This window comes from Chinchilla lanigera, unplaced genomic scaffold (genome assembly GCF_000276665.1).
Source record: "Chinchilla lanigera isolate Chin_1 unplaced genomic scaffold, ChiLan1.0 scaffold00017, whole genome shotgun sequence".
NCBI lineage: Eukaryota > Metazoa > Chordata > Mammalia > Rodentia > Chinchillidae > Chinchilla > Chinchilla lanigera.
The window spans coordinates 10,861,913-10,878,254 of record NW_004955418.1 but is presented as its reverse complement, the minus strand read 5'-3'; the positions used below and the strand labels follow the sequence as shown (position 1 = coordinate 10,878,254).

Sequence of the window (16,342 nt, the reverse complement as noted above, 5' to 3'; positions counted from 1 at the left end):
TCAGTAGTTTTTATTTTCATTTTGCAAGTCTTTCTACAACAGTGTGTATATTATTTCAAGATATTCTCATAAAATTATCAAATGAATATAAAAATGTATTGCATATAGAAATAGCACTTTGGCATTTGCAGTTTCCTTAATACCTTGATTGAGAACACTAGCAAGGCAAAAACTATTTTTTAAGTTTCAAAGTATATATGACAAAACCACAGGAAATTTAATACTTTAAAACGTTTAATAATGGGAGCCATCTTTTATAGCATGTTTGAAAGATTTGTGAACTTATTCTTTAAATGAAATTGGGAGTTGATCACCAAATTTTAACACTAGCAAACAGTGCCAAAAACCCATAGAGTTACTCAAGCATGTTTTCATTGATCTACTTATTAGTATAGCACTGATCTGTTAAAAATAGGCATGATGTTTAGAATGGCATTATAGAGGCTCAGTGAATAATATAAAAAATAATCATCAGTATCCACACAGAAAAGAGTCTAGAATGTGTGTAATTAGAAGTGATCTGTTTATAGTGATTTACTTAATACCAATATTAACTTTAAAAGTAAAGCACATAGTAAATCTCAAATTCGTGGCATTTCCTTAGTGTTCTGATATACCAGTTTAGAAGCAATGAACTGTTTTTTCTTGATCAGGATTGATTCTTTGGGTTAGTTTTTATGTGTTCATTAGTTTGCCTTATGATTCTTTATTATTCTGTCCCAATTTTATCTTTAAGTGAACTAACTCTTAGGGTTTTGTTTTATTTATTTAATTATTTTTGTCTTAAAGAAACATTGTAATGCGTGAGCTCGCACCACAGTTTCATATCCCCTGGTCGATACCCTTAGAAGCAGAAGATATTCCAATTGTACCAACTACATCTGGAACTATGTAAGTTTGAATTCTTTTCTTTTAAAAATTCTTTAGTTTTCCTGTCAGTTAGTGGTATTCCATGAAAAACTAAATTTTTGAATTATCATAGGGACTATATGATTTCTATTTTCATATAATTCAGTCTGACTATGAGAGAGTAGATTATATGGTTTTACAAAGGTCCTCCAGACTAAAAGTCTCTGATATTTTTACAAATAAAACCCTGGAGCATCCTTGAATAATTATAGAACTATGTAGTCAAGCCATAACTTAAGAAGAGGTGCCAATAGGTACATTACTTAAAGGTCCATAGTGGTCATACAACTTCAACACTCTCCACTTTTGTCTTGAGGTAAAATATTAAATCAATCTTGCCAAAGTATTTCTCAACATTTTACTAAGGAAGATTACTCATTGAAAAGTTAGGTAAAGTTGACTAAATGCTGCATATTCATAGATGAGGGGTTTATATGAACATGTTAAATATTCGGAAAAGTCAGATTGGGAGGACGAACCATTTAGTTTTGTTTTTAAGCTGGCATTTCTCAAACTTCAACACAGTTTTTTCCAGATAATTTTTATTAATGTGTTGCTGGAGTCTGTTCAGCAGCTCACACTTTAACAAACAGTTATAGCTTTTAATTCTAGCATGCTTATAAAATAGTTTTATCTTCCAGTAAGTTGAGTTTTAAGTACTTGTTCTTAAATAGGCAAAATCTAGCAAGTGTATGAATATGATCACCATCAGGCAGACCTTTATTTTGTTTTGATTTAAGGAAATCTCAGTCTATACTTATCAAATGCTGTAGGGCAGATATTCAGAGATCAGAGTCCATGTCCTTTTATCCCAGAGAGAACTTCGGCATCTCTTGATATGAGGAATTTTTTTTTCTTTTAAGAGTAGAAAAATTTATTGGAGAAAAGGAATGGGGACTAGGAGTAGGGACTAGGAATTGGTCCTGAGAGACAGGAGGGGTCCCGAATGGATTGCCCAAGCAAGTATTATGTATCTTACTAACACCTCCTCCTCTAGCTCTTAAATTATTTTCAGGGTTTGCTAAAATTAAGACTAGCTTATTATATTTTGTTTTTTTTTTTTTTTTTTTTTTTGTTTTTTCTCCGGTACCAGGAACCGAACTCATGACCTTGCGCTTGCCAGGCAGGCGCTTTTTGCCACTGAGCTAAATCCCCAGCCCCCAAGACTAGCTTATTATAAATGCTTGAAGAACTTGAAAAGGTGAAAAACTGGCTCGTAATGTTATATTAATCTAAATTATATAGCACAAATCCTTATTAGATGATTGAAAACAATTTTTTTCTTTAATTTCAGGATGGAACTTAGATGTGTCATAGCTGTCATACGTCATGGGGACAGAACACCAAAACAAAAAATGAAAATGGAAGTGAGGCACCAAAAGTATGTTTCAAGAAGAACAATTTAATACTTATGATATAAATTTAAGTTCTGATGTATGTTATGTTCTTTTGACTAATATATAGAAAACTTTTACTTGCTATATATTGGGCATTAATATTTAAACCATTGAATGCAAATTTGTTACAAATAATTGTATATGCGAGCATCTGGAAATTATTGTCATATGCATAAATACCAGTCTTACCTGGGTTTCCCTTATTGTTGTAAAGATACTCTGTTTAATCTTGGTCTATCATTTTCTTGATTGGATTCTGAGAATCATTAACCTCTCAACCCTCTAGAAGAAAATTAATAGAAAGCTAGCTATTTCTAGTCAGTGCTTGATGATAAAACTTGAAAACTTAGTCATTAAATATGTGTTGACAGGTATTTCTTAATTTGTATACATGCACTTCAGAGAATATACCACAGTACCACAAAGCATTATATGTTTAGTTTTCATCACGAGAGAACTTTGTAAAAGTAACATGGTGACTATTAGATTGATATAGTTTAAGAAAGTGGTAAGTTTTATGGTAAACGGAGAGGACCAAAAGCAAGGAATAGTGGAGTGCAGCTATAGTTGCAGATACTAGGGAGACTGAAGCAGGAGGATCCTTTGAGTCAGGAAATTCCAGCCCAGCCTAGGCAATATAGTAAGACGCCATCTCCAGGAAGAAAGAAAGAAGAGGAGGGCCGTGGTGGTACAGTATAGTGAAAGAGAAAACAATGTGTGAAATTCATAGGTTTTCAGTTCTTATGCCATGTCTCTCACTTTATTGGTTTAAATATATGATAGGAATATTAATTATTGCAAGTGACTAATAGTGCTCTATTTTTTTTTTATAAGATTTTTTGATCTTTTTGAAAAGTGTGATGGATATAAATCAGGAAAGTTAAAACTCAAAAAACCAAAACAGTTACAGGCAAGTGTATTTGGTTTCTTGTTGGGTTAAAATTTTTAATGGTGAAATGACATAAAAATTCAGTTCTTTATTAACTATCTTTTATAGGAAGTGCTTGATATTGCCCGACAGCTTCTTATGGAACTAGGGCAAAATAATGATTCTGAAATTGAGGAAAACAAGTCCAAACTTGAACAACTTAAGACTGTATTAGAGATGTGAGTAACTTTTGAAGCTCTTAATTTTGATACTTCTCCCTTTTTTATGTATGATTTTCCACTTTATTTACTTTAATACATTTTTATTCATACATATTAATTTTATAAAATACTGGGTTTCAGTGGGGTGTTTTCCTATATACATGCCGCCCATTTTAATACATGCAGCCCATTTTAATCACATCCTTCCCACCTATTCTCTGCTTTAACACTCTCCCACCCACTTATTTCCTTCTTTTTGTCTAATAATAGTCTGCCTTCAATTTTCATGTTCTCTTTATTTTTTGTATTTTTTAGATTCCACTTATTAGAGAAAACATCCAAAATTGTCTTAGTGAGTATGGCTTATTTCACTCACTGTGATGACATATAGTTCCATTTTCTTGGAAATGACATACTTTCTTTTTTTTGTTTTTTTTTTTTGATATACTTTCTTTTTGGCTGAAAAATGCTCCTATATATATATTTTTTCTTTATCCTTTCTTTCACTGATGTACATAGGATGGCTACATATGTGGGGTATTATGCATTGTGCTACGGTCAACATGGATATGAAGGTATCCCTCTAGTTTGTTCACTTTAACTCCTTTGGGTATACACCAAGGAGTAGTGTAGCTGGACCTTATGGTAGTTCTATTTTTAGTTTTTTGAGGAATCTGTGTACTGATATCCCTGGTGGTTGTACTAATTATATTTCTATTACCATTATGGAAGAGTTTCTTTTTCCCTGTATCCTCACTAGCATTTATCTTTTTTTTTTTTTTTTGACAATAGCCATTCTGATTAGGGTGAGATGGAATGTCACTGTCATTTTGATTTGTATTTCTGTAATGATCACATATGTTAAACATTTTTTCATGTGTTTATTGGCCATTTGTACCTTGAAAACCATCTGTTCAGTTCATTTGCCCATTTATTTATTTATATATTTATTTATTGGTCTTAAGTATTTTCAGGTTTCTATACATTTAAAGTATTAATCCTCTGTTGGACAAGTAGCTGATAATTTCTCCCATTTTGTCTTTACTATGCTGATTGGTTTTCTTTTTTGATTTATTATTGATTAAGTTTATTGGTACATTTTAAATATATATAATGATCACTTTCATCTTAGGAACATTGTACCTGTACATGACTTGCCTCAATTTCTTTTTTTCCCCCATTCCCTTTTCCTCCCCTGATTTTCTCTTCCCCTCCTTATTTACAAAAAACTTTTTATTTTTCCTTCTTTCCTCTCTCTTTTTTCCCTTCCTTCATTTTCCCCTCCCTCCTCTTTAGTTCCCCCTTTCCAATTGAGCATTTTCTTTCTATTTCATAATATCAAGTGTACATTCTGGTCCTTGTTTACACTTTTGGTAAGAAGTGTTTACACCAGAGAATCAATGCAATATTTACACGTGTTAAGTTTATTTCACTTAAAAATGTGGTGTCAAGGTCCATCCATTTACCTGGGAATATCTGAAGTTTATCCTTCTTTATGTTGAGTAGTATGCCATTGTATTAAAAAACTACATCTTCTTTATTGGTTGATGGGTATTTGGGTTGTTTCCAAGATTTAGCTGTCACAAACTGTGCTGCTATAGACGTGGGTGTGCATATATCGCTATGGTGTGAAGTTTTTAAATCTTTCAGGAAGATACCCAGAAGGGGAATAGCTGGGTCAGATGGAACATGTGGTTCTAGGGTATTTTTTTCTTTTTGTAGGAATCTCTGCACTGATTTCCAGTTATTGTACCAGTCTACACTACCAAGAATGGAGAAGGGTTCCTTTTTCCCCACAGCCCTGTCAACATTTATTATTGGTTGGTTTCTTGATAATGATAGCCATTCTTTATGGAGCGAGGTGGACTTTCAGCATTGTTTTAATTTGAATCTCTTGAACGACCAGTGAAGTTGAACATTTTTTCATATATTTATTTGCCATTTGTACTTCGTCATTTGAGAGGTATCTATTCATGTCAGATACCTATTTTTGGATTGGATCTTTAAATTTGGGAGGTCTGATTTTCTTGAGTTCTTTTATATTCTAGATATTAGTGCTTGCTCTGAGGAACAGCTGGCAAAAATTTTTTCCTGCTCTTCACTCTGTCAATGATTGCTTTTGCTGTGCAAAAGCTTTTTAATAAGATGAAATCCCAATTATTGATTCTTTGTAATATTTCCTTTGTGGCCTGGGTTTTGTTCATAAAGTCTTTGTCTACACCTGTGTCTTCAAGAGTTCTACCTATTCTATCTTCTGATCCATTTCATTTTAGGTTAGTGCATGGTGACAGACATGGGTCTAATTTTTGTCTTTGGCATGTAGAAAGCCTTTTTTCCAGCAGCATGTATTAAAGAGTCTTTCTTCCAATGAGGGTATAGTGCCGCTTTGTTGAAGAGAAGTTGGTGGGATGTCTTTGGGTTTGTTTCTGCATCTTGTAATCTGCTCCATTGATCCTCGGGTCTGTTTTTTTTTTTTTTTTTTGCCAGCATGATAAAAACCGTGCTGTTAGCTTGCTGGATACAAAGTCAGCACTCAAAAATCAGTAGCATTCCTGTACATAAACAACAAACTCACTGAGAGAGAATTTATGGAAAGAACACCTTTCATAGTAGCATAGACGAAAATGAAATATGACAGAATCAATCTAACAAAGGATGTAAAAGATCTTTACACTGAAAACTATGGTGTGCTAAAAAAGGAGATCAAAGAGGATATAAGAAAATAGAAAGATATCCCTTGTTCTTTGGTAGGAAGAACCAATATACTGAAAATGGCCATACTCCCAAAATTGTTATACAGATTTAATGCAATCCCAATCAAAATTCCAGTAGTGCACAACACAGAACTAGAAAAAGACAATCCTAAAATTTGATTGTTTTTCTTTGCTTCAAAGAAGTTCTAAAATTTGATATAGTCCCACTTTTTGATTCTTATTATTAACTCCTGTTTTTGTAGACTTGTGGAAGTTGTAGCCTGTGGCTCTGACTTCAGATATTTTCCTGTTTTCTTCTAGCAGTTTCAGTTTCACATCTTATACCAAGGATGGGGAACCTATGGCGAACTTGTGCTGCAGCACGCACGAGGAGCCCTCTCTGTCGGCATGCGAGCCATGTCACCCCATTGTCACCCCAGCAGCTGAGCATTCGGGTTTAATTGCAGTGTTGGCACTTTGCCCATAGATAAGTGGGTTTGGGGCTGCAGTTTGGGCCCTTGTTCTCCAAAAGGGTTGCCATCACTGTCTTACACCTTGGCCTTTCATCCTGTAGTGTCTCTGTTTTTTTTCTTTTTTAATATGGAACACATCCTGAATCTGCATTTCATCTTTCCATAAGGACCATATTTTTCTCTATATCATTCCAATTTTAGTACATGTGCCACCATAGCAAGCACCTTTGACCCATTTTAGATTGATTTTTTTAGGCAGGGTAAGAGATAAAAATGTAGCTTAAACTTTCTATGTATGGATATCCAGTATGCCCTGCAGCATTTGTTAGAATCTGTCTTTTCCATCGTATATATTTTGGCCCCTTTGTCAAGAATCAGATGATTGTAGTTGTGTGGCTTTCTTTCTGTATCCTTTATTTTATTCCACTGATGTACATGCCTGGTTTGTTTGCTTGTTTTGCCAGTACCATGTTATTTTGTCATTATGGCTTTGTACTATAATTTGAAATCAGGTTTCACAGTAGCTCTAGCATTGGTTTTGGCTCAGGATTGCTTTTGTGTTTCTGTATGAATTTTAGGGTTTTTTTTTTTTTTTAGTTCTGTGATGAATGTTATTGGGGAATCTGTAGATTGCTGTCAGCAGCATGGCAATTTTAACAATACTGATTCTTTCCATCCATATACTAGGAAATGTTTCCAATTTCTAGTGTCTTCAATTTCTTTCGTCAGTTTTGTATGTTTTCCTTGTTTCTTTTACCTCTTTGATTGGGTTAATTTGTTAGTTTATTATTGTTTGAAGTTATGAATAAAATTGTTTTGTTCATATCTTTCTCAGCTAGTTGATGTGTAGAGTCGCTGTTGATTTTTTAATGTTGCTTTTCTGATGTTTTCATCAGAATTATTTTCTAATTCCCATTTGTTTATCTACTTTACTTTTTCTTTGTGTAGGATTTCTGTGTCTTTCTCAATGTTGGATTAATTGTCATATATTCCCTTAGTATATGCTTATTTTGGGAAGTATGTCTCCTTCAATTCTGAAGAATAACTTTTTGGATATAGCAACCTAGTTATTTTCTTTGGGTTAATTATATATCATTCCACATCTTCCTGGTTTTTAGAGTTTGTGCAGAGAAATCTGCAGTTATTTTGATGGGTTTCCCTTTATAACTGGCTTGATATTTCTCTCCTTGTTTTATACTCCTGGCATTTTAACTGTAATATATTGTAGGGGTATGTATTCTGGTCATGCCACCTGTGCCTGGGTATACATGTCTTTCCCAACATTTAAGAAATTTTCTTTTGTTTTTTTAATTGGGGTTTTTTTAGGGGGGATTTCAAATTGTCTTTTTCTTTTTTTATTTTAAGGAGAATTTAAAAAATAACAATAAGAAGTTTTCTGCTGTTAGTTCTCTGAATTGATTGTCTTTCCCTTGAGTGTGTACCTTGGCGCCCTCTTCTATACCAAACTTCCTAGGATTGATCTTTTCATTGTGTCCCATAGTTCTTTAACTTTTTGATTTCTTATATTTTTCTTTATTGTTATTTAAGTATGATAATGAATCAACCATATGTTCAAGCCATGAAATGCTGTTTTCTTCTCTTCTTCTTCTTCCTCCGCATCCTCCTCCTTCTTCTTCTTCTGTTTTTTTTTTTTTGTTTTTTTTTTGATACCTGGAACAAACTTAGGACCTTGAGCTTACCAGGCAGGCACTGGCCCACCTGTTTTCTTTTTCTTTTCTTTTTTTTTTTTTGGCTTTTTCCGGTACCGGGAATCGAACTCAGGACTTTGCGCTTGCCAGGCAGGCTCTGTGCTGCTGAGCTAAACCCCTAGCCCCCAGCTGTTTTCTTTTTGATCCAGTCTTTTCGTTGAGCTTTTCATTTGACTTCTTGAGGTTTCTTTTTCAAAATACTTGTTTGCTTCTTCTTCAGAATCTCTTTGTAGACTTTTTCCTTCATATCCTGCATTTTCTTCCTCACTTTATTCTGGTGTTTGTTTGTATCTTCTTTGAAATCATGGATCATTTTAAAAATCGGACTTTTGAATTCTTTGTCTATTTCATCCACTTTGATATCTTTGCATTCAGTTACTGACCAGTTACAGATCTTTGGAGGACTCATGTGTCCTTGGTTCTTCATACTCCTTGTGCTTCTGCATTGGGGTTTATGTATCTTTTAGGGTAGATATGTCTTCTGCTCTTATGTAAGGGGCTTCTCAGTGACCAGCCTTCTTTTGAGGGTCCAATCCCCAGTACCATTCAGACAAGATATATTGGCTTAGCAACAGCACAAGATTAAACCAGAGATTAAAATACACTAAAAACCATTTAAAGCTACAGCTATACCACCATTAGCAATAGAAATGAAAGTGGCAATACTAGTTTATAGGCAACTGAAAAGGTAAAAATTAACAGCCATTATAAGGAATAAAAATAAAGTAATAATAAAAATGGAGTGGTAAGGAAAGGGAAATATAAAAGAGAAACCAATTTGAAAAATAAGATGAGAAAGAAGAGGAGAAAAAAATGAGAGATAAAAAATCCAACTAAAACATGAAAAAGTAAATACGATTAAATATAAGTAATAGGAAAAAATAATAAGCAAACAAGAAAAATAAAAAAGAAATCAGAGAAAAGAAAAATAGAGAAGAAAGTTTTAAAAAGTGGGAAAAATCAGTGAAAGAAAAAGAAAAATGAATTCAAAAGCTGTCCACACTGGTGTGTTTGGAACAGTAGAAGCAAGTGTTTTCTTTCCAAGATTTGCACTGAAATTCATCAGTTTTGGGGTTGGGGTTTGAGTCACACCTAAGGCCTCTTATGTATCTTCGCCACATGCACTTCACTGGCTGGCCCTCTGTGAATGCTGAGTCTTGCCCAGCTTTCCCACTCTGTGGACCCAGTCAGGCTATGTCGTCTCCCTCAGAGCCTTAGTCACTCCGGAAGTGTGTCATGTGTGTACGTTTCCATCTGTGCACCAGGACATCTGCTGTCCTCAGACTAGTTGTGTAGTGAGTGGGCTGGTGAGGGCCTCATTGCTCCAGAGGCCTCTCAGTCTGCATGAGGGAGGTGGCACATGTCTTAGCAGAGACAAGACCATGAAAATGTTGCTGGGTGGGTGATGCACACAGAGTGCTGAATTCTGTGCTGGAGTGGGGCAACAAAGGGGACCGAGGAATCTCCTGGGTGGGCTGACTGCTGGCCACTTCAGATCTAGCCCACTTAGGAAACTGCCTGTGAGGTGCCTGGGTCCTTACCACAGAGCTCCCATTGCGTGGACTTCTCAGACGACCCCTGCACCCTCCCCATGTGCACACTGTCTTGTGGATTTACACCTGTGGATTTGCATGTAGGTTTGCCTTGTATGTGAGAAGTCAATTCCGGGCGCCCCACCCCTGCCCCACAGTTTTGTACTTTTCTCCCTGTGGCCTTTCACTTAGTGTTTTTTAGCTGTCCTGCCACCTGCTTCTGGATTTCTGGAGCACTTTCTCTTTCCTCAAAATATAATTTCTCTTTTCTAACTCTTGACTCTTCTGATCACTGAGGGGGGTCCAAGGAATTCCCCCAAAGAGGGGGTGGGGGGATGGGGATATAGCTCAGTGGCACAGTGCCTGCCTGGCAAGTGCAAGGTCCTGAGTTCAATTCCCAGCACCAAAAATAAATAAATAAATATAAAAATAAAGAGGAGGTGGGAATCTCAACTCATCCACTGAGTAGGTTCTTGATTCTTATCACAGAAAGAAAATTCAGAATACACCAGTGAGAGATGTAAGTGATATTATTAGGCAGAATTAAAGAGATACCTGCTCAGAGGTAATAGATTGTGTGACTTCAAGAAAGAGGCATACTATCTGGGGTGCGGGAGATATGTGTGGTTTTTCAGATATCCTTTAGGGGAGTAGTCTTAAGATGTTTGCCCAAAAATGTTCTTTGAGCCCTTTGAATCTGTTTCTTTATCCTACAGTCACAGCTCTGCCTTGTACTTCCTCAACTAAGCTAATTTACGGATTTACATTATTTTAAAGGATTTGGGGTTTAACGAGCCTGGAAGAATAAAACAAGCCTAGGAAGCATAAATAGGCATAGAGCAGAGAAAAGCGTAACTTGTACTGTAGTCTGAGTTGCTATTTCCTTAAAAGCACATTTAAAATTACAATTTTCTTTGGTCCTTTCTACTTATTTTATTTCTTCTGCTTCATTCCTACTCTCAGCTTCACATGAGGTTACTTCTATTCTCCTGTCTTACCCTGGAAGCCTAATTTCCCATTTTAATTTTGTTTAATTTGATCAGTTTCCTTATAGTCTTATCTCTTTAATTATACAAAGTACCTTTATTTATATTTTTACATATTTCTATACCTTTTCATCTCTCCAGAATTGCCTACCTTGTAGAAAAAATTTGTCTTTGTTACTTTACAGTGGGTTAGAATGGCTGTCCTTGATACAGACTTTCTGCATGATGTTTTAAAGAATTAGTAAGGTAGTTACAAATGGAAAAGGGTGTTAATGTGTGAGAATCAGTTTTTTCCACATAGAGCAACAATTAATATTGTCCATTTTGTTTGCCATTTTATTTTTCAGGTATGGCCATTTTTCTGGAATAAATCGTAAGGTCCAATTGACTTACCTCCCACATGGGTGTCCTAAGACCTCTAGTGAAGAGGAAGGTATGTTACCCTTAATGCTTATTGTGTGTTACATATATGTAGTGACTTTCTATACCATGTTGGCTATTTTTGGACCATCTTCTAATTAGTAATTCAGGGGCTGGCATGCTGAATAAAAAATGAATAAAATGGAATTGTGGTAATTGTGCCACTATCCTTTAAATAAGTAAAGGACAGGTATTAGTCTTTAACTTTTAAGGAATAAATTTGTGATTTTGACAACTACTTGGGATTTCACTTTTACTCTGTGATTTTTTTTCAGAAAGCTTATTTATTTATAACTGTTGTATAATAGGGTTTCCTCTTTTAATAGAAGAGGGTAGAATGTATAGGGACAAAGTTCAAAAAGTTTGGAAAGAAAAATTTTAAGTGGACACAATGTACATCTGAAATGAATTGGTATTTTCTTCCACCCAGTAAACCTAAATGAACATTTAAATAATGTTGGTATAAACCTAAATGAACATTTAAATAATGTTGGTATTAAATAAGGTTGGTAGGTATCCTGCGAGCCATTCTACAGATTCATTTACTTTTTAAAAGAAAAATGCAGAATTGAAGCAGTCATTTTATGGAGAAGTACAGATGGCAAATACAGTTATAATGATACTAAAAATACAGGTCAAATATCCCTTATCTGAAACACTTGAGATCTGAAGTGTTTCAAATTTTAGAGTTCTTTAGATTTTGAAATATCTTCCTGTGTGATAGCTTAGGGATAAGACCCATTTCTAAATACAAAACTCATTTATTCATATACATATGTGTCCATGCCCACATATATGTATGTGTACCTTATGTGTAGTATGAAGACTTAATATAATATTTTCAGTAATTTTGTGTGTGAGACCAAGTTCCATGGTGCGGAATTTTCCACTTGTTGCATCATGTCAGGGATCAAAAGGCATTAGACTGTGGGGCATTTAGATTGTGGAATTTCAGATTAGGGCTGCTCAACCTGAATGATCTTTCTGGTCTGTCACGCTGACAAAGAGCTTTTTCTTCTTTTCTTTAAAATGGTAATAAAAAATAGTGATGTAGATACACTGTGACAGGATGTTAGTCTGCTGATAGAAGTGTAAAGTGATACAACTTTTTAAACAGTGATTTGGCAATGTGGATCAAAAACTTCAAAAAATATTGTGCTGCTTTGACCTTAAATCTAGATAAATGTGACAGTTGATCCCAATGAAATAATCAGATGTTCAGAGAAAGATCAGTCTGTAGGAATATTGACAGTGACATTATTTATTGTAGCAAAAATTGAAGTAGTGACTATCTTAAATGCAAATACATGTTTGAATTTGTTAATGTTCATGCATTTGCTTTAACATTTGACCTAAAAGTCACACTTTGTCACTTATCACACTTTGTAATTACAAGCAACACAGATTAATTTTCTATTTCAATGTGTTTATAATGAAAAACTTCTTGTAAACAAATATAATCACAATGTAAGTTATGTGTATTCTCAGTTCCATATCAACATGCATGATCAAGCATAAACTGCTAACAAGTCCCCAGAGAAAATGTGATTTTCTATTCCTTTTAACGAGTCATTATTAATTCTTCTAATGTTTATAAATTATTTTTAAATTGCCATTGTTTCTAAACTTCAGCACAGACAGATCTTAAGGCCATTATAAAGGGCTGGTCAAAATTAAGTCCAGAAACCCATTCACTTAATGGTATCTCCCTCATATATGAGAAAATAATTTAATCTGGAAGTTATAAAGATTGCACAGTTCAAAAGCTGCTCTTGACTACGTTTCATTGTTTGCTGATATTTGGACTAAGATAGATGTTAGGCTGTCATCTTATGTTTCTTCCTAAAAATCATGCAAATCACTGATTCCCAATCACAAAACATTCACTACAACTAATGTATTTTCTTTTATGTGACAGTACTGTAAAAAGCACTGGATGTAAACACAGATTGGTTCTGGACCCTGGTGTCAAGGAGTTCATGGACTTGCAGATGTAGCATAACTAAGTTAAATACAGTGGGTGAATTATTCACTTTAAGAGTGGCGAAGCCAAGCGTGGTGGCGCATGCCTGTAACCCCAGAACTCGAGAGACTGAGGCAGGAGGATCGCTGCGAATTCGAGACCAGCCTGGGCTACAAAGTGAGCTCAAGGCCAACCTGAACTGCATAGCGAGACCCTGTCTCAAAAAGACAAAAAAAAAGTAGAGAAAGGAGATGCAGTGCTTCTGCTGACAATTGAGTGAATTGGCCTAAGCATGAAAGGAATGCTGAATTTCAGTAAGATTTTCCTAAATAGACCTTATTCCTGATGAAAACAACAACATGCAAAGATAGGCACATTTAGGGAATAAAATAATTTACATTTGAGATTCCACTGCAGAAGAGAGCACAGACAAAAAAATTAAGGTTGAGGCATGTCTGTTTAAAGAAACACACTTAACATTTGTTTACTTATGTGTATTTTAGACAGCCGAAGAGAAGAGCCATCCTTACTGTTGGTTCTAAAATGGGGAGGAGAACTCACCCCTGCCGGCAGGGTGCAGGCGGAAGAGCTTGGAAGAGCTTTCAGGTGTATGTATCCCGGAGGTCAAGGTAAATCTTGGAATTTCTTGAATTTGGTTAAATTTATACATTTTATTTTCAAATCTTGGGATGCTAGTAAATATTTAAAGAAATACAGTGAAATAAAAATATGGCTTAAGTGATTTGAGGATTTATTTTCAGGAGATTATGCAGGATTTCCTGGTTGTGGTTTACTTCGATTACATAGCACCTACCGACATGACCTCAAAATATATGCCTCTGATGAAGGGCGAGTCCAGATGACTGCCGCTGCTTTTGCAAAGGTATCAATAAGTGGTTTCTTAAATTACTAGAATTTTTATGTAACATGGCAGTTTAAGAGAGTTTTACTGAATCTGTATGTAAAAATGCCAGTGTTAGAACTTCTAAGCCATTAACCAGCTGTGATAAACTCTAGATTATGTATTATGAAATTTAGCATATAACAAAATCCTTTACTACTTTGCATATTAATTTTTAAATTGTTGGCTTTGTTTACTGTGTTTAGGGGCTCTTGGCTCTGGAAGGAGAGCTTACGCCCATTCTTGTTCAGATGGTGAAAAGCGCAAATATGAATGGTCTTTTGGATAGTGACAGTGACTCTTTGAGCAGTTGTCAACAGCGTGTGAAAGCAAGACTTCATGAAATACTTCAGAAGGACAGAGATTTTACTGCTGAAGATTATGAGAAGGTGGGTTGTAGCACACTGTTTTGCATTGTGAAATATTTCATGCAGAAAAATGCATAACACATAATTGTTGTGCTTGTTATATTTTAAGGAAATACTTTTAGAATCACCAGGTAGAGGCAGAATATGGAACAACTCTGGCCCCTGTCTCTCCCTCCCTTCTCATAGGCAACCCATTCTGTCTCCTAGAAATAACTACAATCCTTTTTCTGTTATTCTTTTTTACAGCCTTACCATATCTAGAATATTGTAGTTATTTGGAGTAGTATGTATAGGTAACCAGTGTAGTCTGATTTATGGCAACTTATGTGGCAGTTTATTTATTTTGACAATAATTGGGCATATTCTATACAACGTGATGTTTTTAATATTTATGTATAGTGGAATGGCAAAAAAGAGCTAGTTAATATATTCACTGCCTCGAATAATTTTTTTGTGGTAAGAACACTTCAGAACTACTCTCTGAAGGATTTTCAAGAATAAAATGAAATTCTGCTAATTATAGTCACTATATCATGACCATATTCCTCTTTTTCAAATCTTGCCACCACTTTTTGAATTTAGAGATCTATTCAATGTCTTTCTCCTTGTGGTACTTCTATTTCCTTCTCTCTTATTTCATTTTTAGCTTTCTGTATTTGATCTGATTTATTAGCAATCATCATTTTTGCCTCAGTTTCATGTTTTTTCAGCAAAGTACTTTTAGAACATCTTCCTGTTGCTGCCAGACCTTCATTTGATGGTCAAACTCACCTTTTACTGCACCAATTAAAGGAATGTAGTCACTGCGTAGTGCTCAAAACGTATAGAACTCAGCAAAAGTTTGTTCTTGATGTACATTGTCTATTATCTCCTCCTCCTTCTGGAAGCCGAGACAAATCTCTAGAGTGTGAGCCTCAGAATTGCTTAACAGGGCATCATACTTTTAGTAAAGGGTGGAAGTTCTTTTTTGTGACATACTGAGGCTTCAACACTGACATGAAGTTTCCCAAGTCACTGGTCAAAATCCTCACACTGTTATTGCTTTTCTTCAAACTGTATCTGATTAATTCACTTGGAATCTCATTTTGTGGACAATTTTGGCAACCTTGTTTACCATCTTCAGTATTTCTGCTCCACTCAAATCCTGGGTATTAACTGCTCTTGGAAGCTCTGAACTTTCTAAGAACTGCCATCAGGGTACTATAGTAAAGTTGAGTGTTTTACTGTTCTTTGAAGACACCTTTCTGGAGTTGCTTTTCGATTTTCTATAAACTCAGTGGATGATGAATCTTCTTTACCTTCTTTGACCTTGGCTGTACCTACTATACTTTCTACTGAAGCTGAGTTGTAATCCCGTCTGTTTATTTTTGTTTTTGTTGCTTATACAAATGGGGTCTTATCTTTCTCCCCCCCACACCCCCACCCCCATAGAATAAATTCTATGATTACTGTGAAAAACTAAACTGATTTTGGCAGAGAATTACTGAAATGGACACAGAATAGCTGAGCCTGCAGAATAACTCTAAAGAACACAAATGATAGCTCAAATCTTAGATAACCATACTAATCTTTAGTGCTTCTTTTACTTACAATATTTTAACAATTCATTACGAATAATTAAACTACATGGACAAGGTGCATTTCTTCAACTATAAACAAATTTTTCTAGGCATAACCAGTTATAAAACGCATACTTTATTCTTTTGCAGCTTACTCCATCTGGAAGCATTTCTCTTATCAAATCAATGCATTTAATTAAGAATCCTGTGAAGACCTGTGACAAAGTTTATTCTTTGATTCAAAGTTTGACTTCTCAAATCAGACATCGAATGGAAGATCCAAAATCATCAGGTAAAAAATGGGGATACAAGTATGAAATAGCAAGGTAATATAATGCTTCCA

General features: G+C 35.0%; 1 protein-coding gene and 1 pseudogene across 15 annotated transcripts in view; one reads left to right on the top strand and one right to left on the bottom strand.

The window, feature by feature from the left end:
• Ppip5k2 (diphosphoinositol pentakisphosphate kinase 2) overlaps positions 1–16,342 on the top strand; it is a 75,851-nt gene that overhangs the window by 19,816 nt on the left and 39,693 nt on the right. For 14 of the 15 annotated variants that reach the window (XM_005382196.2, XM_013513003.1, XM_013513002.1 and 11 more), the window contains exons 10-18: positions 790–891; positions 2,204–2,290; positions 3,141–3,216; positions 3,304–3,413; positions 11,136–11,221; positions 13,675–13,800; positions 13,933–14,054; positions 14,279–14,461; positions 16,150–16,291. In XM_005382196.2, the coding sequence (XP_005382253.1) occupies positions 790–891; positions 2,204–2,290; positions 3,141–3,216; positions 3,304–3,413; positions 11,136–11,221; positions 13,675–13,800; positions 13,933–14,054; positions 14,279–14,461; positions 16,150–16,291 (1,034 nt within the window). The remainder of the gene's footprint in view (positions 1–789; positions 892–2,203; positions 2,291–3,140; positions 3,217–3,303; positions 3,414–11,135; positions 11,222–13,674; positions 13,801–13,932; positions 14,055–14,278; positions 14,462–16,149; positions 16,292–16,342) is intronic. The other variant, XM_005382195.2, reaches the window with a different exon arrangement.
• Positions 15,031–16,132, bottom strand: LOC102022391 (annotated as a pseudogene).